At 36.6% G+C, this 25,938-nt stretch overlaps 1 protein-coding gene, 2 long non-coding RNA genes and 2 other non-coding genes across 9 annotated transcripts; all 5 read left to right on the forward strand.

The window, feature by feature from the left end:
• The first annotated feature begins 2,777 nt into the window (after positions 1–2,777).
• LOC143186802 (uncharacterized) lies at positions 2,778–3,572 on the forward strand. Its single transcript, XR_013003109.1, has 2 exons — positions 2,778–3,155; positions 3,235–3,572. It is a non-coding gene; the product is annotated as an uncharacterized LOC143186802 (long non-coding RNA).
• Positions 3,573–5,062: 1,490 nt separating this feature from the next.
• Positions 5,063–24,610, forward strand: LOC143186788 (uncharacterized). 5 transcript variants are annotated; one of them, XM_076390559.1, is made up of 6 exons: positions 5,063–5,341; positions 15,722–15,924; positions 17,871–18,119; positions 19,771–19,984; positions 20,241–20,375; positions 20,436–24,610. In XM_076390559.1, exons 1-6 carry the CDS (start codon positions 5,208–5,210, stop codon positions 20,641–20,643), a joined length of 1,143 nt encoding a protein of 380 aa, XP_076246674.1. In that variant the 5' UTR covers positions 5,063–5,207; the 3' UTR covers positions 20,644–24,610. The 5 variants fall into 5 exon arrangements, with proteins under 5 accessions (XP_076246674.1, XP_076246675.1, XP_076246679.1 ...); XM_076390560.1 differs by having other exon boundaries at positions 20,244–20,375; XM_076390564.1 differs by having other exon boundaries at positions 20,459–20,599.
• Positions 7,451–9,058, forward strand: LOC143186789 (uncharacterized). Its single transcript, XR_013003106.1, has 2 exons — positions 7,451–8,762; positions 8,833–9,058. It is a non-coding gene; the product is annotated as an uncharacterized LOC143186789 (long non-coding RNA).
• Positions 14,450–14,521, forward strand: Trnap-ugg (transfer RNA proline (anticodon UGG)). Its single transcript has one exon. It is a non-coding gene; the product is annotated as a tRNA-Pro (tRNA).
• On the forward strand, positions 14,840–14,911 carry Trnap-ugg (transfer RNA proline (anticodon UGG)). The gene has a single exon. It is a non-coding gene; the product is annotated as a tRNA-Pro (tRNA).
• Positions 24,611–25,938: the final 1,328 nt, after the last annotated feature.

Below are 25,938 nucleotides of genomic sequence, written 5' to 3' on the forward strand. Positions count from 1 at the left end.
GACGCTATCATGGATCTAAAAGATGGAATCTTCCGACGAGAGGGGGGGAAGTCATAGTTAGAAGGGCGGACTGCGGAGCGATCAGCGCTGTCATTTGCCTGTGGGCTATAAGTGGTGTTGTACGTGGCATGTCATGGAGCTATTTTAAATTTGAGAATGATTTGACAGATCAAATGGAAGGTTAAAAACTTAAAAACTTAAAAAATTAGATACATACATAAATTTGATTTCTCATTATTCAAGCTTTAGAAATACCGCTTTCCAGAAAATACAAGAGAAAAAACTGATACTGAATGCATATGTATTAAATTAACAGGGATTATACTGCACTGTGTTTTTTATAGTGAATGCACTGGTTTTTCACATTGTATAATACTTTATTTTTAATACTACAATTACGTGTCTCAAAACAATAATTGAATTATATTTAAGAAAGAAACGCATACAAAAGCAGTGTACGTACATCATACCAATATACAATAATGGCGGTACACGTTACCAAGCAATTTCAAATTTGAAATTACGCGACTAATTTAGTACTTAAATTCGGCTAAGTGTCCACTTAGCGTTGCCCACATGCATGTAGCGAACGGTACTCCGCCCCGTAACAGGTCGGTTTCACCCTCTTGTCTAAAAGTCCACTTAATGCTCCATCCTTTGGATGCATGGTGCGTGTATAGAAAATCCCAACAAAAACTGTCAGTGTAAAAATATGCGTCAAGTCATCCACAGAAATCCTGATTATTCCGATTTTACATAGTATCGAAATTAAATAGTAAAGTTAAGTATATTAGCTTTTTATAGTTTATGCGAATAGTTCAATGTGTGCTCTAAAAAATTTGTCACATAAGCATCACTTTTAGAACAAACATCGCTTTAAGAGTCATCCACCAGTTGAAAAATTAAAATTAAAATGTACTTGGCAGGCCCTTTTGCATCGAAATCATGGTCCACAATAGCTTAATTAAAAGTAAGCAAGGTTTGAACAAGTTAAGTAGTATCTGTATATCAGTTATATTGTTGTACACTCATATACACACTCGATTAATTCTTTCAAAACTAGATGTAGAGAATGCAGGGAGTTTCGAGTAAGCTTGTACCAACTCTGCTAAAAATACAGTTCTGGACTGTTAGCTCGGTCGCTGCTAATGTTTAAATTTTTTATGGTTGGTAGGATCGCTTATTTGACGTATAAATTGATTCATCCCCACCATTCTTAGAGCGAATATACTTGGCGCGAGTTTCTACCGAGACTCTTGATATACTAGTTAAAAGTTATAGTCCTAGAGTCCTAGTCTCTTCTAGTCCCTCTAGTCTCTCTTAGTCCCTTCTCTCAACTCAATTCAGACCTGGTATAAACATTTTTTTCGCAAAAGGACCTGCCAAGTACATTTTAAGTTTAATTTTTCAATTTGTCTGTGGCTCCTGAAGCAGTGCTTATGTGGCAAATTTTTTAGAGCACATATTGAACTATTCACATAAACTATAAAAAGCTAATTTACTTGGCTTTACTAATTGATTTCAATACTTTGTAAGATTGGAATAATCAGGATTTCTGTAGATGTACTTGGCGCATATTTTTACACTGACAGTGTTTTTGTTGGGATTTAGTTACCTTTTGCAAAGTTTACCCCCCTTTTTTAGTCAACACAAATGTGCTAATATGTATATGTATATAAATTTGTTGCTACTATTTATTTATACAGACATTTAATGCAATCATACTTCGATTTAATAATTTCTGATATGTTCTGATATGTTAAATGCTGTTAAAATATGCAACTCTTCTGCTTCAAACAACTCTAAGAAAAATATATAAGCGTTCTTGGCCTATTTTCTAATAGTAGTCATTAAAAATAGGTAGGAGGTAAATATGACATTCAAAGGAGGAATACTGGCAATAGTGAATCATAAAACATTTGAATATATTGAATCTAGGATTGTTGTCATGAGACCATTTTTCCTAATTCAAAAGATTAATTCATAGGAGGATAGTATCATGTTTATGTACAATAGTGCAAAACATTTGTACATCATTCATATAATGGAGAAACATACTATTAATAATAATCTTACAGTTATCGTTGAAAAAGATTGAATGACTAAGGTTCAAGATATAATTCCTGATAGACACCTGAACTAACTAAACTACTGTACTTATTACTAAATTTTAGTGTTTGGGGTCCACCTGTTACAAAACTTGAGGTCCAATCGACTGTCTCACCTCAATGGTATTTGTAATATAATGACTATAATTCGTTAAACTGATTACAGTAGAGCAGCCAGCTACATAACCACATTTTTCTTAGGTTAACATATTTTTTAATAATAATAATTTATCGGAAACCATGTTCTCCAATATCTTCAACATAAGACTTCCTTTACTTATTGGCCTGTAATTGGCATTCAAAATTCTGTTGTCACCCTTAAATACAGAAATAAAAGACTCAGTTTCTATGCCTCGGGGAAGATATCTGACGTGAATGATTTGTTATAAATAAGTCGAAGTATATAAGAGATGATAGATTTACAAGTTTCATGATGTAATAGCATAACCTACAAAGTATTACATTGAGTAACCTATTCTTCTATCCTTTAAATTAGGGAATACGGTGTTTCATCATCTCATTCCAATGCTAGTGGGTCATTAAATTATTGTTTCATCATATAGTCATGTCCAAACAATTATTAACCATGCACATTAACCCTTGTACACTGTTCAAACAATTATTACTATATTCATATTCTTTACATGACATAGAGTGAAAAATTCAAATTAAACCAAGCAAATAGTTTGCAAATATTTTACAACTAACAATTTTGTGTACTAACGATGCAAATAATTATTAGCTAGGAATCGATTTGTTCGCACTTATTTAGGTTATAAAATTGACAGTTCCATAATAAGCTACAACCAGCGTTTAAGAAGTACCTAGAATGAGGACAACACCTCTGTATTTGTACCTCTGGCCAATAGAGGCAGCACTTTCGAGGGGCTCCAGTTAAAATGGTCACCCTGTATAGAAGTCTGTGGTGTGCAGACAGAAATTGTTACCTGGAATACTTTTCTAACGTTATGTACAGTGCCAGCTAATAATTTTATTATCTATACATACATAGACGTATTATATTAAATCTAGTCTAACTGTCTAAATGTAAGTAAATATAATTAAGATAAGTTCACCCAAGTAAAAGAATTTGTAAGATACGTAATATGATAATAAATTTCCTTAGAAGACTACAAGAACAATTTTAATTCAGAGATGAAGCACTAGATGACTCTTACAGTATCAGATTCCTGTCATTCAGAATCGAGCGAAGCAAAGATAACGTGGAAAGTGCGACATCACATGTGAGCAAAAGATGATTCAAAATGGTTGACGCCGTATTAACTTACATTACAAATTATTAAAAATGGTGTAAACATGCTGTGTTCAAGGCTACAAGGAAATATACGACAATATATAAACAACAAATTAGTTTATGATCAAAATAAAATACGCAGCAGGCTAATTAAAACTATTTTATCTTATAATTTATAATTGTAAATAAATAATTTTCCTCTAAGCATTTATGTACTATTCGTATTTTTATTACTCGTTTAAGCTAAATTAAGTTTTAAGAAAATAATTAGACACCTTTTACAGAATATTATCACTATCTCAATACCGAATTCAAATAAATTTTGCAAAATTATAATCTCCAAAATATATTATAATGAGTACTATTTAAAATTGTAAAAGTAAAGTAAAAATTAATGACTAAAACATATACCTATAAAAAATATTATCTTGTATACTTTAAGTAGGACATATGCATACATTTATTTATTTGTTTCTTATAAAAATTAACAACATAGCCAAGTCGAACATTAAAATAGTTTTAAATGTTTGAAACATTGGTATATCGCTCTTTTGAAATTGCAATAGCTACATAGTATATATCGTACTAGTATAGCTTATACATACATCTTGTTCACATGTGACGTCACGTAGATGTTTTATCTTTGCTTCAGGGCAATCATCTAAGGCCATATCTATAAGTACATACAGTCTAAGATTACGTGCCACCACTATCCTGGCACCCTGTACTTCAGTTGATTTTGACAATCTTGCCTTGAGACTTAAAAAACATATCGTCAGGTTTCAAAATTATGCAAAAGATATTGGCTTTTGAACTTTTAAATGATCGCGAAAAAAATAAATGAAAGCTGAAGTACTGAAAATATTGTAGCATTATTGTATTTTAAAATGCTGTATTTAAACCTGAGGACTTAATTGTGAAAGTTATAATAGTACTTGTATCCTTCACAATTACGAAATAAAGATTTAGTGTAATTAATCGATCGAGTCCTATAGATATTTTTAGGAGACATTATCAATGAATTTAACAGCTGCATCTAGATACGTATTCTAATCTTTTAAGGTCTCATTGTCAGACTGCAGGTGCGGGATACCTGCTAATGATATCATGACCTGAAAGTCAAGGCTACGTTTGGAGGGCGAACTTAAAAAGGAGCTACATTTGTTGGCGCCTATCCAACTGGAGCAACGATTATTTTCTTTGTCTGCTAGACAGTGGAGGTCGCTGCGCCATTCTAAATATGTATTACGTCTAGAAGTTACATAGGTATAGGTATCCTTGCCGAACGTGTTACACTACTATTTTTCTTTCATTCTCGGACAGAATAACATTCTTCAATCTCACTTTCTTAAATATATCTTAGCTACTAAGAAAAGTTGCTCCGTGAATACAAATTATGATATAATAACTAAATTAACGTTGTAATATTACACATGATGTATGCAAGTATGTATGTATACATGCATGTACAGTAACTGCACTTTCCTACTTTATTTCATGCATATATGTAGGTAGAGTTGTTTTGGAATGCAATTAGCAAACAAACATCGATCACTTACGAACGATACTCTGACAGTTTCCCAAGTTTCCCAAGAGTAAGCACAAGGTGGTGCCACAGGCTTACATTTGTACACAAGCAGTTAGTTGATTGTGCGAGGGCGCTACTTGCGATTGGGTGTGCAAGGGTCGTAAAGGAAATTGGCCCTCTTCGTGAATCTATTCAATTAGGTTACTATTGTTTAATACTAGGGACAACACAGGAAAAGTGTTTTTCACGTTGATCCGCGAATCTGACGACAATGTCGTCCAGGAAGCGACCTTTCGCGACCATCTAAAGGCCGTCGATGTACACTCTCGTTACTGACCTGGCGACCGGCGACAGGAGCCATGCCGCAGCGCAACCCCCGAGAGAAGAGGCTGATAATAATGACAGTGACGAATCGTCATCGTCTAATCAGCTAGGGTACGCCGACAACAAGTAAGTAAGTAGCTGAACATCGTGTTTCCTTCTTTTTCGACTCTTCTATCCTTTCCCCCATCTGGGGAATTTCATGCTAGTCAATGACATTTTCCTTTCTACATATATATATACATGCATATAGCTACGTATATATATTCCAAATTGTACAATTTTTCGACTGTCCCAAAAATCTCATACGTATTTCGTCTACATCGAACAAAAAATGTTATGTTTACACGAGTGACGAGCTTACAATTGCCCTCAGTGACCAGTGTGTTTAGTAATTCGAAGAATCTCGTTGCGTTGTGTAGTATTAATATTACGGAACATTCAGAACAGTGATATTGATATAACAATTGGTACAATTATGGGAAAAGGTTCAGGACAATTGTGCTTGTATTCGGTCGGCATATCGTAGATGTGCCGTTTTGTATGTAGAGTAGTATCGAGTTACTTTTCGTGCAGGATCGCGTGGTCGTATCGTTGATCTAGGTAGCATGTTCACGCAGAACAACTAATCTGACAATGAGCAAACGTCACAAAGCTGAAATACATATCGTTTCGTAAGTGCTACTACCAGGTGAGTGGAACGGATAGAGGTCACTGACCGGTGAACTCTGACCGTGCATGACGTCATTGATTGTAAGCTCTACCGAGAGTTTATTTTTGTGTCACTCTACGGGAGGTGCATCGCATCACAGTATTTGTGCTCTTTAGTCCTCGTCGCACGTTTTATGCAAGCAATTGCGTCAAACGTATTTACCTACGTCTTACGAGAATGAATGAACGTACATACACTTTGCAGCAAAATTAAAGATTTACTAATTTTAAACCGACAAATTGTGCGTCTTTCAGTTACTGTAACTTTGTGAAGAAAAATCGTACAGCAGTGTTACCTAGACTCATTTCTAAGTAAGCCTTTTCTTCATCTACTTTCTTATCCCTAAATTGAATTTTCGAGAAGATGGTTTTGTATTCGGATGTAGGTCAGGAGAGTGACAACAGTTTTTTCCCTGAAAATTTTCCAAATTCAAACGACTTTTCGGAATTTAACAAATCTTTCTCGCAATTCATTTTACGATGAGTTTACAGGCGAAAGCCTCCTCTTTACAAAGAACACTCATCAATTGTCGTACAGTGTGTTTTATCGGCGATTTATCACTCTTTGAATGAAACATGTGCCGTCGACATTAGAATAACCCAAGATACACTTTTCACTCAAAGTGCGATAAATCGGCGATAAAAAATCATACATCAACTTTTAAGGATTCGCTGTAAAGGATTCTGTCTTAACACGTTGACTGCCATGTCACCCATATGTGGGTGACAATTTTTACATGATTGTGAATAGTGGTAAGTTACATAATCATGAATAATAGTAATATACAGAATTTCAGCGACACTTAGTAAAAGAGACAAAACATTTTCAAATAATCATGAAAAAGAATTAAAAACAATTTTCTTTAAAGCTGGAATCACAGCCAAAGTGATAGAATTTTTAATGAAGTGAAAGTGGCAGTCAACGTGTTAAAGTTCATTGTAAAACGAATCGCGAAAAAAATTTGTTAAATTTCATAGAGTCGTTTAAATTTGGAAAATTTTCGGGGTAAAAAGCCAACTTCACTTTTCTGCTTCGTGTCTGAGTATAAGAAATGAAAACGTCTTCTAGTAAATTGAATAGAGGGATGAGGAAGTACATGTTTAAAAATAAGTCTAAGTGCACGACATGTACACTGCTGTACGATCTTTTTTCACACAGATACAACAGTTCAAGTATCGACAATTTTTCGCTTCAAAATTAGTGATCTTTTAACCTTGTTACGAAATGTATGTACGTACTATACGTATGTATGTAAAGTAAGAGTACACCCCCCCCCCCCCCCCCCCCCCCCCCCATGTTTTAATTCCACCTATAACAAGTTGTAGTAGTTGTAAACTGGAAATATTTGATTTCATTAAAGAATAACCATACATTTTCAGATTACTAGTGCTTCATCTTGTTATATATGGAAATAAAAAGGTAGGTACAATTAATTAGTCAGCACACAGTAAGTGGTACGTTTGGAAGTCTTACCTTATATTAAACGATGCTCTGTAATAAACTACTTTCAGTGTTAAGGAGTTCGGTCTAATTTCGGTTTGGGCGCCTACAGAAAGCTCACTTTTAGGATATTTTCTAATAAAATAATAAAGAAAATGATAATTTGTAGTTTTCGCGTGTAATTATAATATCTTTTGAGCATATAAAACATTGTAGGTATGTTTTGTATTTTATTCAAATAAAAGGGTGGTCCTTGAAAAATTTGGATGTTGAGCATCTCGATTTTAAACTGGAACCCAAAAAGTCGAATATATTTTTAAACTACATGAAACTTTCGAAGCAGTATATCTACGAAAGTGAAAAAACAATTTTATTGTATCATTTTCTGACACCTTAAAGTCAAACATAATATTTTTACCAATTTTGTCACAATTCCAGCATCTCTTAAAAATGAATAAAATGAGTAAATTTTGGAAGAACTTAAAGGTTACGGTATTAACCTATCACAGGTTAAGTGCCTACGAAAAGATATATTCTTTAATTTAAAAAAAGATACATTTAAAGCGATCCATTACTTTTTGAAATATTTATCTTGCCAATTTGAAAAATGATGTTCGGAGAGAAACGCGTTTAAAGTTAAGCTGCTGATATTAAACTCACGCAGCAGGTACCATTTAAATGCACATAACTTTGGTAAGTTTTAGAAATTTAAAATTCCCTTTCAACTACATATTCTTCAACGATCACAGAAGTGAATAATCTTTAAAAAAACGGTGTTTTAAAAGCTTTCGACTGGAATTTCCCCTTAAATCATTGTTTGAATCAACGAGAATTACGTATTAATACATATATTTGTCAGTTTCGTAATGAAGCGGGCAGTTTTAACCGATGACGATTCTAGAGCAGTTAGGTAACCGCAAGCAACATCAAAGTTGGCATTCGCAGCAGGAACCATCGGCTAGCGATGAACAAACTAGATCAGTTATCCGTCGATTGTGCCGATGGTAGCTTTTCGAGGAACAATCCCGTACCGAACGAGAAAGAACTATGGGCGAGGTCTGTTCAATTTTCGAGACGATTGAAAACTGGATGCAGGAGCTGAGCGGTTCTTGTACGTATCCGAGGAATCCAGTTTCCGAAACGAAAATCGAAATCGAAACAAATGAAACGAATTTGGATCCTGAAATGTGGAAGCAGGCCTTTCTAGTCGATGCGCCGGTTCTTCGCAACCTTCTTTTTGGCGTGCCTTCCGAAACCAATATGTTTGAGATTATGTGCACGATCAATCGTTTGATATTTTTTTACGTGATCATTAAGTGGATCAACTTGGAAGTATGGATGGCGGTCGGTGATGGACCGTCCGCATTGAACCGGTGACAATAACGAAACACGTAAGACGTAAGCGTCAATGATGTTTGTATGTTTTGATTTTGGCTAATTTAGCTAATACGTAGGACTTTCATGAAAGGTGTCCTTGGAAGTAAGTCTCTGACAACTGAAGAAGACTCGGGGAATGGAATGAAGAAACGAGTTCGAAGAAGAAATTGCTACCACGAAAGTTGATGATCAGATTTCTACGAGAGGAAACAGTCATGTTTTCTAAGAGACAATGTTTTCCTCACCTTTTCATAGAAATGTTTATGTCAGAAAAATTGATGTGAAGATAAAGTAATTAAATCTTATATTTCTGCGATTATACTTGTTTGTATGCTTGTTAGTGTTTATTACGCGTAGTACTAATTATAATTTACTTGTTGGTATTGCGTACGAACGGTTTTCTCCTTCTTTTCTCTCCGTAGGCGTAGCTTTCGTAATCATTCGATCTTTCAGTCCTTCAAGCACCTTTATCGATCGTTCAAATACACTCGTTTCAAAAATATCTTCCTACCTCAGGGTAGGTCAGGCTTCAGGAGACTGCGTCGAGGGTAAGAAGAATGACCTGACGTTCGATACTCGATAGACGATATTGATTGCGTCATCTATAAGTTTCTCGATGTCGTACGATATCCTTTTTCATAACTACAAATAATACTTCCTTCCTTTATCTCTTCCTTTCTAGAAAATCAGTATTAAATCTTGAAGTAATAAAGCAACTTATGAACCACTCTAGCACATCCCGTCTTATTTCATTTTCTGGCAGAAATATTCCTATGTTCCAGTTTATCTCGTATTTAAAAGTACATTTTCTCTTTGAACGTTGAACTAAATATGCAGCGGGAGCATTGCAAATTCAAGACTGAACGAGTGCTGGCGGCGTGCAAGTGTTTCCTGCGGAAAGTTAACGGAAGTAAAAATAGGTGACCCAGGTAGCAAGAGACGCGTTGAAAAGTGACGAAAACGTATAATTTCACGTCACGCGATTCGATTCGAATCAATGAGAACGGAGAGTATTTCGTGAGGATGCAATGAAAAACGTTTGAATACTTTGTCTCGGGGCCCCAATAATTTTCAAATTTCTTTCTGCCAGTAGTATTCGACGAATAACATCCAGGAATGCTACTTTTCACGTTACCCAGCGAAGAAATTGGAAAAGAAGCTGCTTGATGTGACAACTCTGAACGCACACATACACAAGTATGTATGTGTGTGCCCGATATCGGTGGAGATGCTGTTGCAGGCAGGCAGGGGGTTGAGGATAGCGACATGTTCTGTCGCGGTGGGATGACGCGTTCAGGGTGCCATGAGGCGAGGAAAGGATGAGGGGTACCGGGGGTGTCGAGGCTCTCTGTTCATCGGCCGGCTTTCCTCGGAGACTCGAAGCTGGTCGCCAGTCGTACATTACGAGTGAGAGGTGTTGGTTCTCCGTTCTCGGTTCATCTCGGCCGTGCTCGGCTTCCGTCGAGTATTCCTGTTTTTCACGTACAGTCGCGCAATCTGCTGCACATCGCGACCAGTTTTCTACGGATAAATTCACCAACGAGTCGACGCAAAATCGAATGTGAACGAAACGCTAGACGACTGATCCGAACGAGGAAGCTAAAGGAATGACAGGTCAATGCACTGCCACGTTCCTCGAGTGCCGTTCTGTTGATTTTTGTGCGTGATTTGTGTACATCGACCGCGCCTCGATACCGTTATTCACGACAGTAGCAGCGAATGCTGCGAGAGAATCTCATGATCCCTCTCGCGTTTCGTCCAGTCTACTCCGCCTAGCTACATTAACGGTGTGATCTTTTACGATTCGATACAGTGATGTCCATCGTGAACGAAGCACGGGTTCGAGGTGCTAAAAGATATCTGTGATCCTGTGATACAAATTGTGGGAAACGAAGTGCGATTGTGTGCGAGAGTGTGCGAGGTAGACGCATAGAACAACGACCTGTTGTGCTCGGGAAACGGTTTGGCAGGAAGGCACGTAGAGGTTCAAACCTGTCGAGAATTGGAAAGTGAATAAGGAACGCGACTGGTCCCTTTGTTTCTCGGCTCGTCTGTGATTCGTGCGTGCAACCTCGCGGTGTAACAGCCGCTGGTTGGAGAGTAACAGGCAGGAGAAGTCTCGCAAAAATTCCAGCAATTATGCGTACAGTGAGCGAAGCGATGAAACATCGCGCGATCAGCTGACTAGTAGAACTGTTCGGCGGTCGCAGGAACTTGGTCGGTAATGAGAATCGGTACAGGGTTGATAAGGATTCTCTCCAGCGACACCAACGACTACCTACTTGTTCGGTTATGACGTTCGGCCCGCCGTTTCACACCGACAAGTCCCACTATCCTAGCGATAACCCTGCTCGGTATGTTTTCGTCATCTTTTTTCTCCTCTTTCTTTTATTTTTATTGGTCATCGTTTCGCAAACCGGTTTCCATGAGAACAGAGTTGCAACGTTCCTCAACGATGATACATACACACAATATCGTGAGGTCTATGAAGCTTGGATCAGAAAATTATTGCTGAATATTAATTATTTCAAGTAATGAAAATACAAATATTTTGGACACTTCGTTAAAAGCACATTTATTAAACACACTATACTGTACACATTGTAGATATGTAACTATAAGAAATATGTTATGCTCGCGTAATTGTTCCACGCGTAACAAATCACTGTGATATTTTATTCCGTTCAGTTCCATTCTTTTAACCGGTAAGGAAAGGTCGCACATTCATTGCCGCATTAGGCCCTGGTTATGGTCATTGCGCCAATTCAGTTTGACATCCGTCCACGTCATTCGTTCGCGTGTGGATAGGCACTTGGTTTCGTTGCTAAATAGCCAGGGCAGGATGAGGCTTCAACACTGCAGCCCGAATTCAAAGAGGTTGATGACGGTTTTGCTTTTTATCAAACCCTTAACGAACAATTCAATTCAGTGAACAATGTATACAGGCTGTTCGACGACAGGTGCCAGAAGTTTTAAAGGCTGATTCTACATGCTAAGATAAGACGAAAATGAAATAATTGTTGAGAAAATACCTAAAATACGCGTGAAATGTGTCTGACTTGGGATTTGTTCTACTGATTTTGCTGCGTTTGACTTAGGCCTAATTCTACTGACTTGGTCTTATTCTAATCACTGTTGTTGTGTGTGACTTGAAGCATATTATACTCACCTTGTGGTGTCTGATTTATGACTAATTTTGTTGACTCTGTTATGTCTGACTTGGGGTTTCTTTTACTGAATTTGTTATGCTTGAGTCAGGGATTATTCTACTGACCTTTTTATGTCCGACTTGGGGTTTATTCTACTGACGTTGTTGTTGTGCCCGGCTTGGGGCTTATTCTACTAACTTTGTTATGCCCGGCTTGGGGCTTATTATACTCACTTTACTGTATTTAACTTGGGGTTTATTCTTCTCATATTACTATATCTGACTTGGGGCTTATTCTACCGATTTCTGTATCTGACGTGACTAATCTACATCAGTAGAATCATTTTCTTTTTCCGAATTTTCATCCGAAGATGACGCGTTTTAAAACATGTTACAGTTTGCGCAAACGCGTTGTATCGTCGGAAAAGACTAGGCACGAGATAATAGTGAACTCGTCGCGGCGAACAGTCATCTTCTCATTATGAGTCATTATTCCATTTTCAGCATTTTTATTTGAAACTACTGGATAATCATTCCACGAGTGGTGTTGCAGGCTGCCTCGAAAACGATTTCACGAATTAGTGTGGATGTTCTTTAGAAAGCTGGTGTTCGATTAGCAGAAGAAATAATAATTTGATTATCGAAATATCCATCTACGCGATATATATAACAGGTTAGAGTTATGTTCGTATTGTTTGTGGGGTGAAGAGCGACAGTGAAGCGTCATTCGACGCACGTTTACACGTGACGAAGCTAGCAGCGACGTACGTAATGGAGGTTGCAGTCAAGGCTGTAGAAAGGCGTTCCTTATTGCATCCCGTGAGCCGTACTAACCGGTCGTCGACCCACCACGTTCACAACTCTTTGCCTGCAAGGTCATTTTGCTTATTGTTAGATTCGTTTTACTTGCCAACGACGTGTCTAGATATTCTTTCAATTTGTACCATTGCCTTTGTTCAACGGTCACCTGTGCAACGTGCACGATCACGTTCTAGATTCAATACTTTTCGCTGAAGACCGGATATACCCTTTCCACGATTACGCGTGGAAATCGGTCATTCTACGCTACACTGACTTCATTCGCCCAATTATTGATAACGCAAAAAATGATCTTTCTTTGCTCCGAACTAACAATAAGTATACAGACTTATCAACGTGAATTTGCGTTCGCTTTTTTTATCCCTCCTTTCTCTATTTTCTTTCATGGATCGGAGTAGATTTAATGAGGTACCCTTTTCATTATGCGGCGCATGAGATCGGTTTGTTTAATGACGAGAGCGGATAGGTCGGTCCATATGAATTGGGCGATGGTAGCTCAAAGTTCAAGAGCTTAACTCCGTCGCGAAAAACCAACGCTGCTGATCTTGTCAAGCTCTTCATCGCGAATGCCACATTGTTAACACTCGTATTAGCGAATTACGTACGACTTCTTTAGATGGGAAATTTCTATATCGCTTCCTGAGCTCAGCGACTTTGCACGAAGATAGTAACTAGGTATGCATTCATTCCGTAAGAATTGCGTAATTAATATGATTATATATGGTTACGTATGCGTGGGATATAATTACGTAACCGGAACCATAGTTTATTAAAACATATGGTTTCGTAAGCTTTGCTTACAAATAGCTGCTATACTTTACTTATATTCCATAAAACTATTACACGGCACATTGAAGATGAGATTCTTTGCGCCTTTTATTGTGCAGGGGAAGGTTGCCGAATTTGGGCGTAATGCGTAAATCAATTTGCGCTGTATCACGGGCAATATATGTTGCTTACAATACTAAGTTAATCTAATACTGACTACGAAATAGCACCACTTCATGTTTAAGGAAGCAAACGCAGTGTGTTTTAACAACTGAGAAACTAATATTTTAGTATCCAACTGTAAGTCTTCTAGTTTTTCAAAAGTAAATAGCGTGACTTTCAACTATATACACTGTATATAAAGTATATTTATTAAGCTACAATTTACTGTATACATTTTGAAATTTTTAACTAAAATTATGGTTAGGTAAAACATTTTCAATTATTTGGTCAAGTTCCCTAAATTCGGTCAGTTCAGTATAGATAATGGTAGAATGTTGCGAAAGCAATACTATTTTTAAAGGCAAAAAAGAATTCTGAATACCTTACGAGAAGAATCAAAGAAGAAAACATAATAAAATGCATAAAATGTTATAGTTGGTTCATACATCGTGTATAGGAGTAGATACGAAATTCAAAAAATATTATTGCTTAGATTGTTCATTTTTACTATGAAATTTTGAAAATTAGGTATAGTGACGTCTGTGTAATATGTTTTGTAAAGTTTGTTCTTAATAAAACTTAATGATTTTCATATTTTAATCCAATGATACAATTTAGGAAACCACATACAATTTAGTAATATGTTTTCGGCTATCTTTTAAATATTCAGAATATTTAAACATACAGTAAGAAATATTTTAGTGGCCCAAATTCGGCATTCTTTTCCAATATACATATGTATATGCAGTTGAAAAAGTGCTAGTTTCAAATGTGTCGGTATAATAATGTACATGAGAAAACAAATCGAAGAGGCTCAGTGGTCTAGGGGTATGATTCTCGCTTTGGGTGCGAGAGGTCCCGGGTTCAAATCCCGGCTGAGCCCAAGTTTTTTTTTCTTCCATATGTTTCTTTTTTCATTTATAATTTCATATGAATTTTTTCGCGCAAAATGGAAATTCATAATTTTTTTTTTGTTAACAAATTTGAAATATAAGAATTATATAGCAAGATATTACTAAAAAAAGTTCTGATACGCATGTGTTTAGTGTTCTGTAGTTTCAGTTATTTGATTATTTTATATACGCATTCGAATTGAATTATTTGAAGGTGATTATGTAGTGAAATAATTATAAATAATTGTTTATGGAGTTAGTTTACCTTTTACCTTATAAACATAAGGATAGCGTCAAGAGTCACAAGAGGCTCAGTGGTCTAGGGGCATGATTCTCGCTTTGGGTGCGAGAGGTCCCGGGTTCAAATCCCGGCTGAGCCCAATTTTTTTTTTTTACATTTTTAAAATAATTTATCAGCACTAAAATATCCCATGTTCCGAAGGTATATTTTAAGATTAATAAATCAATATTTTTTATACATATGCATAACGAAATGTTTAAATTAGATTTTTTCGGAATTCGCATTCAACTAGACACATTTTAAAGAGGAATTTAATTTTCTCAAAGATGATTTTATAATTGGATGCAGATTGAAAAAGTGAAAATAAAATTCATTTTACGGAAACTTTAAAGGTGAAAGAATTATCGCACTTTGAATAAAAGTGCGATAAATCTGCGACAAAACATTTTATATCAGTTTTTGAAGGCTTGTTGCAAAGAGGAGGCTTTCGCCATTGAATTCATAATTTCTTGATTCATAATTGTATCGCGAAAAAAGATTGTGATAAATTCCGAAGAGTCGTTTGAATTTAGAAAATGTTCGGTTAGGATAGGATGGATACGTAAAAATGAGCCTAGATTCATTGCTGCATGGGCGACTTTTTTCACAAAGTTATAGCAATTCAGATATCGACAATTTTTCTACTGAAAATTATTGATCCTTAAATGCTGCTGGAAAATGTACTTATATGGAAAGACATTAATTAAAGAACTTATTCTGTATACATTTTTACTTGTAATTGATGAAAAATTCGATTTCCTTAATGTTATATTAATAGACTAATTTAAATAACTGGGCTTGTATTTATATATATGTATATGTATATTTATATGTATATCGCTTAAAATCAAAGTATGAATTATTTAAAAGGATGGATATTAGACTAAAGGTGTTTGATCTATTTTTCCAGGCCCAGCGCCATGGCAGCTGAGGAGGGTACGCTGAGTGGTGGAATCGGCGCGAAATTAAAATGTCCAACCCCCATATCGCGCTTACGAGTAGAGAAGATTGAGGGTGGTTTGATGGTGGCTGGGGTTGTAATAGCTGCGAACTGCCAGATTGCTCTTCCGGCATTCGGCTTTCTCTTTATGTTTGTCGGCGCTGTGCTCACTGGTTTGTATCTTCTTCCTCATTGTTTCTACTTACGTAGTTCGTATGTCTGTATACACTATATTGACACCATTGTGCCCCATCGCAATTGTTCGCTAATATTAGAACGAGCTAAGGAAAAAGAATCCTTGGTTGTTATTCATGTTTTTATGAAAGTGTTTTCGTATCGAACGAATAACGAGGTGACCAGGATGAATACACAATCAATTCCTTTGTAATGCGAATCGATCAGAATTGTTTCGCGTGTGAAATAATGGAATACGATTCGGAGAAATAGTTATCATTGGTCTTAAGATGACATGCTGCTAAAAACAAAATATGTTGGTACATAGTATACGGAAATCGCACGAGTACAGATAAGTAAAGATAGAAACAATGGAAGTTTTTACCAAATATGCTTAAATGAAGAGTATCAACAGTATAAATTGTCTTACTGACACGCAAAGTACGTATATTCTAGGAAAATGTTTTTATCAACTTCTTGCTCACAGGCGTACGGACAATTCAAACGATTCTGACCGCACCGACACTTTATCTTCCTTTCTCTTATTCAATGGCTCCCGCGTAAGAAAGAAGTAGAGGGTATCGACGCGGCCAGAATCGTCTGAGCAGGGTGTACATGTTATCCATTCTCAGAGTTACAAAGTACAGCGAAATATAGATAATAAAAGATTTTTTTTCTTCGATTAGCAGACGGCGTCGAAGGAATGAAGTATCGGATTAAAACTGTTTTGTTTCAGTGTAAAGAAGATTTGTTAAAAAATTGTTAATTAGTATAGGAAGGTACTAAATTTGTAGAATGAAGACAAACGCAAATACCAATGTTAGATGGCATGCTATATAAGGATGAAAACGTCTCTGGATTCGTAGCTTACTTAGTAGACTGCTAATCCGAAGCCTCTGGCGTACTTCGACAGAATTCGATTAGTTATATCGAATAAGAAGCTTTGTTATAAGCCAAAGCTGCCAGTAAACACTTGAATGACAATGTTATTCAACCCCATTAATTTTCAAAGAATCGTAATGTTCATCTAACCACATCTACAGTGGCTAGATGGCAGGCAGACATCGTTGGAATAAACGGTTAAAGATTGTTATATCGATCAATGAATATTGTACTCAGGAAGTAAAAGGTCACTTGAAATACTAGAGTCTGTTTTCCTTTTAACCACTAATACCTCGTGATTCTTACATTAAGCAATGTCGCTGCAAATCCTGATGGAGTAACATCAACCGATAGCGATCCTCTTGTTATACGCTTTGCAATCGATACATTTTCAGCGAATATCGTGTTGTAGTTCCTTTTTTTTCATTGCTTTCTATTTCTTTCGTTTTTGGCTACCTGTGGTAGTTCCTGTGGAACCAGAAAATCTCCAAGCTCAAAGCAACACGTAACACATAGGTACGGAAGCGTGAATTTTACCGCAAGCACTCTGGCAGATTAAATTTGAAACATTCATAACGTAACGCAGTCAAAAATACTGTGCTTCCCCGAAAGAGAACTAACGAGAATGTTTGAGTTAGGAATCTTCGTTAAAAGCGAATTTCGTGGGCGCCTTAAAAATTTCATCGTCGCATAAACGAGCTCTCGTTTAATTTAGGAAAAAAAGGAGAGCGTGCACGCTCAATCTTTTGCTGGTAGGAGAGGTGCATTGTGAAAGAGCGAGGGACTTAAAGCGAGAAGATGGGAAAAATTACCACGATAAAAAGAGGTCGACGAATTGTTTCCTGACGGCGCAGCGTCGAGATCGCTGAGTGCATGCGATTAAGGTTAGGTTTTGGTTTAGAGGGTCAAGAAAATGAAATTTTTTAAATAGTTTATCCACATTTTGTACACGTAGAATATTTTATTAGAAGAATTCTTAAATGTATTGTGATTAAAGTTATTTTACCATAGCCGACATATCTAATCGAAATATAGGTCTGATACGTGTACTTGTTGGTTGCAGCTGCCTCCTATCGTGGACCTGGCGAAGACGAGGATAAGGATTCGTATGCAGCCAGAATTGCGTTCACGGGAAACTCTCGGATTCTTGGGCCGATTTGCATTGTTGTTGGCTGTCTTATGCTAGGCCTTGGTGTGTTGCTGTGCATGCTTACCAGGAGAGCGAGACGAAGGGAGCGCAGAGTCGGTTTCCATTGTCCTCTTCACGGAGACTTTTACCCTCTGAGTCCTGTTCAAGGTGTAAAAATGCTTGGTGAGTCCTGCGTATTATGTTTGTAACATTTTGTCTCTTTTCTGCTATAAAATACTTTTCAATGTCTAAAAACTGCGATCTTCTAATTTTGTTATAATATAAATGAAGTAACTTATTTTTCCTCTGATTTTTATTTCGTTGCATAATTTTATAGAGGAATTCCGTTTTTCCTGATAACTTGATTACGCTCAGACGCGTGATAATGAGATTGCGAATAGCTGAAATAGGACAAAGATAAGTTCGGTGCTTCTTGAAGACGTTTTACAGTTTTCTATCATCGAACGTCAATTTGACTTGTCTTAGGAAGCCTATCGGAAACGTTAATTTATCAGAGTGCGCACTAGTTCGTGTCAATTGCTTGAAATTCAGGACGAGGCTGGATCAGGGTTAGGGCAGCTAATTGGATTGTCGCGGAATTCAGGCTAATACGAGTCTATCAAATTATTCCGCTGGTCGGTTGGATATGTAACTATTGCTGCAGTTACTCCTTTTGCACCCGAAGTTGAAATCGCAAATTTCATATTTTTATGTACATGAATTGCTTGGATATCCTGCCTGTAATATCTCTCTACTAAATACCTTATTTCTTGGAATAACAATGTAAGTGATAGGTATTTATACTCGAAAATATTGAAGCTGAAACGGCAGGCAGAGATACATGCACAAAGCATTATTAAGAACTTTTATTACCATAATCTAGCGTTTATTCCAATTACCATGGGTTTATTATGTATAATATCTTCTGTAATAATACACTTGACTGGATTTCGTGGCAACGGTTTTAGCATTAAATTATCATGCTTTATGGCTGAACAACAGCACTAACGTTATAGATTTTTAAAGACACAAACAAACACGCAGGGTTGCAAATTTTGTCGAAACTGAATGTATTTGAAAGAAGCCTCGTCCCATCAGCGGGATTAACGAACTTGGCGAGCCAAAGCTGCTTCGTTGTTCGCATTCTGTCGTCATGTTAGAATTCGTCGATCAATAAAGCACCTGCTTAAGCATCGTTCCGTGTTTCCTCTCGTCTAGTGCGCGCGTTTGGTCAATCCCGCGCCGTGGTTTTATTCTACGATTGACTCAGATTTTATATTTTAATCATTCGAATTGCATGCAACTGTTCTCTACTGCGACTAAAAACAATCATATTCGTAAGAAAATAAAGTCTTCGTGGATGACCTAGCTATAGATAGCTATACTAGCCTGCTAAACTAGGACGTGCTCCGCCCTTGGGGTCCATGACATCTGTTGCCCTCGATCTTACGATAACCTTTACGTCTTTTTTTCTGTCGTAATCATTGTTCAAATAAATAATAGCTGAAAAATGTGGCATTCTTTGTTTCATGAAACAATTCCACTTAACAACGTCAATAGCTTTCCATTCTAACGTAATAGCCATATGTTAGCATTAAAGCTTTAATATTTCATCTATACACTTATAGACTTTGACGTCAGATACTCATGTACATACATGAGTAGCAAATGTATTCTAAATAGATACATGTAGGTACATATTCTAACGTAGATTCATACAAAACAAGTATAGATAATAGATTTTCCTCGAAGTATTAATAGTTGAAAGAAAATGAATGGTTAAACATGGTGTCTGCTTGCAGTAATCCCAACTAATACAGAAAATTGTCGATAGGCGTGTCGGGCAAAGACGTTAGCGGATGGTCGAAAATTCCCTGTCTCAAGGGACGTACCTCGAGCAAAAGTGGAAATGCATCTGGCGGTGTACACGTCGGCCCACCGCAATGCCCCCATTCTGTGTTAAGCAGCACTCGCAGTTCAGTTAGCAGTTCGCCTTTAAGCCCATGTCCAACGCCTATGCCATTCTTGGTTACTTCAGGTTCGGTCAGGTGAGACCATAGTCTTTCTTAACAAACCTTTCCTCCAATTGCATAGTCTTTAAAACTTTAATGATACAGGATAATGCTAGATTGGATTGCTGAAAGTTCTTGTTAAGAAGAACTAAATTAGGCTTATTTGCGAAAGAAATTAATAAGAAAGTCACACATGGATAAGGAAGCTCCTAGATGTACATATTAAATAGCGTTACATAATACATAGTGTGTCATTAATATTGTTGTTATTAGATATTTATGTGTGTTTCAGTAGTGGGATGGTACAAAGTGTCGGTGCTAATTTATCGCCAGACCAAACATTTGGATCAATTCGATCACTGTCGGTAACGAGAGAAGTCGCCAGTTTTCCTCTATCAAGAACGCCTACACCACCACCCCAACACAGGTGGGTAATTTTCCTCCGTTTGCAACGTCCAGAACTTTGAATGAACAGTTTTCATTTTAGACCATCTGCCCTGACCAACCCAGAAGACCTGGTGAACGTCGGTAGTCCACTTAGGGAGGCTTCTCCGCGACCAGAAGTACGTGTAGTCGCGCCATCGCATCGACCCCCGTCTGCTCTTGCAGCAACGAACGCAGCAAGTAACCTTAGCAACGGATCTGCAAACCGCAAATCGGTCAGCATACTGCTTCCTGAACACTCGAGTGGATGACCCCAAGAGCAGCACGGCTTTGTGCACCGTTGCGACAAGGAACCCTCCTCCATTTAGGAAAGTCGAAACAAAGAATGGAGACCGATTGCTCGGCGAAGTCACGAAGTCTGGACGACTTCCGTGGAGCAATCGGCTACTATGTTCGAAGGCGACCAGTATCAGTCACGGCATCGCGACGCTTTCAATCAAAAGCAGCTCTGAAGAAGTTCCCTGAGTTTAGCGCGACTTTAGCTAAACGATAATTACCATTATGGTGGTTATTCATTCTTGGCAACCAACTTTCTGTTGTGTGATAGAGCTCAGTGATGTCGATGGCCGTGACTGCGGGGATCTAGATCAAATAAAGTAGACATGCCACGCCCGAGAGTCAAGTATCTATGCATTTTAAAGCAAATACGACTTTACAGTTCACGGACTTCAAGAAATTAGGTGTTTTATTATTTGCAAAACACCTAACATCCCTTTAATTGCATCATTGATGAACTTTGAACGCGTTTCGTAATTTCTGCGCCGGATATGAATCCTCGTATTCATAGCAAGCTCGTATTTATCACAATGTCGTATCTATTTAGCTAAATGTAGCGTGTACAATTTTGCGCGTTTTAATTCCATATGAAACTAAGAAGTACGATCCTGCCATTCTAAACAACTAAGTAGACTACTCAATCCTTGTTTCTCGCAAAAGGACGCTCAATCAGAAATACTTTTTTTTCCGTCTTTTAATACGTACAAGGCAAGTCTTTATGTACGCGAAGAGTAAACCGATCGTCGAAGCTAAAGTCTCTCTGTCGATTACATAAAAATGCCTGTGATTTTTCGTAAGATCCCTTGAGACTTCCATTTGAAACAGTGTGAGAAACAAACCCAGTCATGCTCCTATTGATATTTATAGTTGGCCCAGATTTATTCGGCTTTAGCCACGAAAACGAGAGCCTCGAACGTGAACAGTATATATTGTGACCAAGAAAAAAAGTAGGTAAAATAGATCAGCTGATGGAATATGTTCGGTTCTAAGTTACAAGAGTTTCGTTTGGTTCGACTGTCTTGTTACTTTCGTTAAAAACGATGTATAATTTTTTGTAACATGTGTTTTTTCGTTAACTTTCATTTAAAAAAAGAACCTTTCTTTAGCAACTGATATGTCATTTTAACATAATCAATTTAGGGAGACAGTATTGTTTAACATGTGTACTGATTATTCTTACTAAATTTCTACCTAAAAAACAATATTATGCAACTTTAATCTGAATATCTATCTATTGACAATCTATCTGGTTTTTTTACGTATTTAGTAATAAGATAATGAAAACGGAGAACCTAAACGTTCAATGTATTCTTCATAAAACAGGGATTTTTCGTTTAATTTGAGAAATTTAACGTAAACGTCAAATCATTATATCATGAACCACCGAAGCATTCGATTTTATATATGTACGACTATCGATGTACTTTAAATCATTATTTGAACAAATTGTTTAATTCTTCGTTGTGAAAAAACTTGGTCATACAATTATAAATAACGTATTACATACATACGTTCTTTTCAACTATAGTGTGACGAAAAATACTAAGCAATTCAAAAGGTATTGCAAAAAAATAGGTATAGAGGAAACATATGCATTCATACAGAAACATTGACTACTAATTTGACCATTTATAAGTTTCATTCCATTATTGCTTGAAAACTGATTCACACAATGAATTAATAAAATTCATTGCACAGTGCATTCATAATTTACCTAAATGATGACGAAAAATGGAAATTGGTACAATAACACATTTTAATCTATAAGAAATACTCGAATTAAGTGTTATGAGAAGGAAAGGTAGCAAAATTGCTCCAATAATAAATGGCAGACGAACATAAAGAAACCTTGAAAACAGAAAGAAGCATTTCTTGAGAAAAAGAAAATAGGCGTTTCTGTTACGTTTATTTAGGCAAGTTAACAAATTTCACTGTTTGATAAGATCTAGCCACCACGTTTGCCCACGATAATTGGTGAAACGCGGCGTTGATGATATTATAAAATAATTGAGAGAAAAGACTCTTAGGATTCGTTGAAAATGCTGTGAAATGGTGCTGAAAAATTATCGTGGGCACTGATTTCATATAGTCTAAGATTTTAGTCTTAAGGTATCACGTACTATGCTTATAATTTACTGCCTGTTCGGTGATTACAATGAATTGATAGTTTTTCAATCCAACATTTCTATACATATTATTTTTAACAATTGTTCAGTTCATTCATCAACGATTTATTTTTAGTTCATCGATCATCGCAAGGAGTCTTAGGTGTATGTATCATACGAGCAGGCATGTAAGATTTGAGATAAGACTCTAGTCCTGTAAATACGTAGTTAAATGAAACGTTGAACGGAAAGAGGATCATCGGAACTGTTATCTCGAGATAATCTCGTGATATCGAAGTAAAACACGTTTGTGGTTTGTGATGGATTCACCTACTATTGTTGTATATTACTATCTACTATAAAAGAAATTGTTTTGTTAAAAATTATGATTTAGTTGCTTAAATAAGTTATTGAAACGCTCATTTTCAAAGTGTCGAACATTAATACCTACATATAAAACTACAAATATTTTATAATTACTTGATGCATATATTTTTCTATAAAATATCTCATTATTATCAGACTGAATTAGAAAAATTTGGGGTGGTAATGAACTGTATTTGTTTGAATCTGTTACAAATTCTTTACTAAGGATCAAAGCTCTAAAATGAAACCTTTGAAAAATGAATGCTGCTACCTATATTATACATATAGTACAATGAGTTGTGTAAATAAAATGCATTTATTAGAAAATAAGTTGGATATTATGTCTATAATGTGCTGGAGTTGTTTTCTCATCTTGAATTAGAGGAACACATATGTAAATATATAGCTGTATGTATTTAGCATATTCATGCCGGCGCTGCAATTCGAGTTTCTCACCAATAGGCGACTGCTTTAAGAGTACTTTGCTTTATCGGACGGTGTGAGCCACCAGTGGTACACGCCAGCGTGAATGTGTTAATGCACATGTCGTATCGAATAATTTGTAAAGAAGTTAAAGGTGAAAAAGAGAACCACCAACCACAAACGTCGTTGCTAACAATAAGAAAAGAATTTCGGTTTCTGATATATCCGACAATATATTTACACTAATTGTAACGGTCTAGTATGCATACTTGTACGTAGTTGTCTGTACGGTGATTGTTCAGGCATTCGCCGGAACAATAGTGAAAGAAAAGAAAGAATGAATGAGTAAAAGCAGACGTATGCAAGAGTAAATCAGCGTTAAGAAATGTCAAGTGAAACGAAGAATATCAATCATCGAGCTAAATCGAAATAATCTGTGCGATTTTACTTTACAGTTGTAGGGAACGGAGATGAATGGATGATTGTTGCAAGTGTAGCGTGTGCCAAAAAACCTGTCTACTTGTTTAGCGATACACAAAGCTCACGAGACGTTTTCGATCTCCAGTCTTCTAATCATCCGACGAGGTGTGATCGATCAAGGGGACACGAATATCCTAACGTTTGCCCTAATTCCCGTACGCGTGTCGCGGTTATCCCCTGTCGGAGATATTACACATCGCAAGCTCAAAAATAACCGTGTTATTTTTAGAGGTAGTCAGGAAAACAAGAAATTTCTCTTTGACCTCGCGTTACTCACATTCTTTCACTATCAAATCGAATAAATGTCGCGTTACGCGTCGTTGAGGCATTCCTTTTCTTCCGAAATCGATAAACAGCTGGTGAATATCGATAGACCTACTACATACGATAATGTATCCTACGGATTTCGTTTTTACCGATTAAAACAAATATAGAATACCGTTTGCTTTCCCTTTTTTCATTTCCATTATAGAAAATGAGTATATTGTGATAAAAAGCGTAGGAATGTAAGGCGTTGCGGTACGAGGGTGATGATTTAAGCGACTAAATATAATGATAAACTATCCCACTTAAGGATCCAATCTATGGAGATCCCTGAACCACGATCGACACCTGCAATAAGAAAAAGAAACCGGGCGATCATTATTCCGCGTACACACGATATATGTACACATACTGATTACGCGCAATTCATCCGAATGTCATGTCGGTTTTATAGCTGTCGATTACAGAGGCTGATTAAATGATACAATGGAATTACATATATATATATATATATATATATATATATGAATGTATGTATATATAATATATGTATTCATATATACATGCTAAATGTGTATTAGTATTATTTTATTATTTATTATTATTGTTATTATACTTTATCTACAACTCCAGAGAAAATCATATATAGATATCCCTATCCCTATCCAATTTCTTTATTCATTTTATATTTTCAATAATTGCAAAGCGCAATAAAAAGATTTGAAAAGACTTGCAACCATTAGACTGATTCAAAAACTTGTAGTTCGTTGAGTTTCATTCTTACTAGAAAAAAACTGATTCTAAAGAGGCTCGAATATTAAAGATTCTACAAGAGATCCTCAGAGGCCCAAAGTAGGCCTAGCAAACTCAGGTACAGTCAGTAGCCACTCTATAATGGGCTTAGGCTCACTTACCTAATGACACAGATGTTTCCCTGTTAGGTAGACCGAAACCAATCAGCCTGACCAAAACTATCTTGCTTTCATACAATTTTTGACTGGAACTTGGGAAACTGTTGCCTGCACAGGGAATGATTCTAGACTGCAACTGGCTACTGACTTTTATTGGAAGAATGTTTGACTATAACAAGCGACCCTCCTGTTGCTAAGAAATGATATTGTCCTTAAAGGATCTAGCTACGTGGGGAAGGCGATATTTTTTAGTAAGAGATCTGTGATTAGTGTTGAATACTAATTTCGAAGTAGAATAGGCCTATTTTCTCCCACTATCATCCGACTTTTTCTCATTATTTTCACGATTTGATAACGCTGTCTCCACAGCGATTTATTCCAGGACCTTTGACTGTGAACTTTTTTTAAAAAATATTGTAATTCTCCGGGTCCTGAACCTGAGCAGAAGAACTTCCTCAAGGGGAGTTGAGATAGCATGAAACACAGTAACGATTCTGGTCCATCGCTTTTTGAGGTTCGAAGAGAAGTTTTCGTGCGTTCATCTATCAAAGCTTGACGATCCGCATCTCTTCGATGCAGGGAACTACCCCAAAGCAAGCGACCCTTTCTCATCACCCACAGGTAAGACACTGTACTCCAAGAAAGATGATACGCGTGATGGAAACATATCAATATTTATTTCGAGTAATATAAAATTTGTATACTTGTTATTCTACTTTGA

The sequence above is a fragment of the Calliopsis andreniformis genome, unplaced genomic scaffold (assembly GCF_051401765.1).
Source record: "Calliopsis andreniformis isolate RMS-2024a unplaced genomic scaffold, iyCalAndr_principal scaffold0022, whole genome shotgun sequence".
Lineage (NCBI taxonomy): Eukaryota > Metazoa > Arthropoda > Insecta > Hymenoptera > Andrenidae > Calliopsis > Calliopsis andreniformis.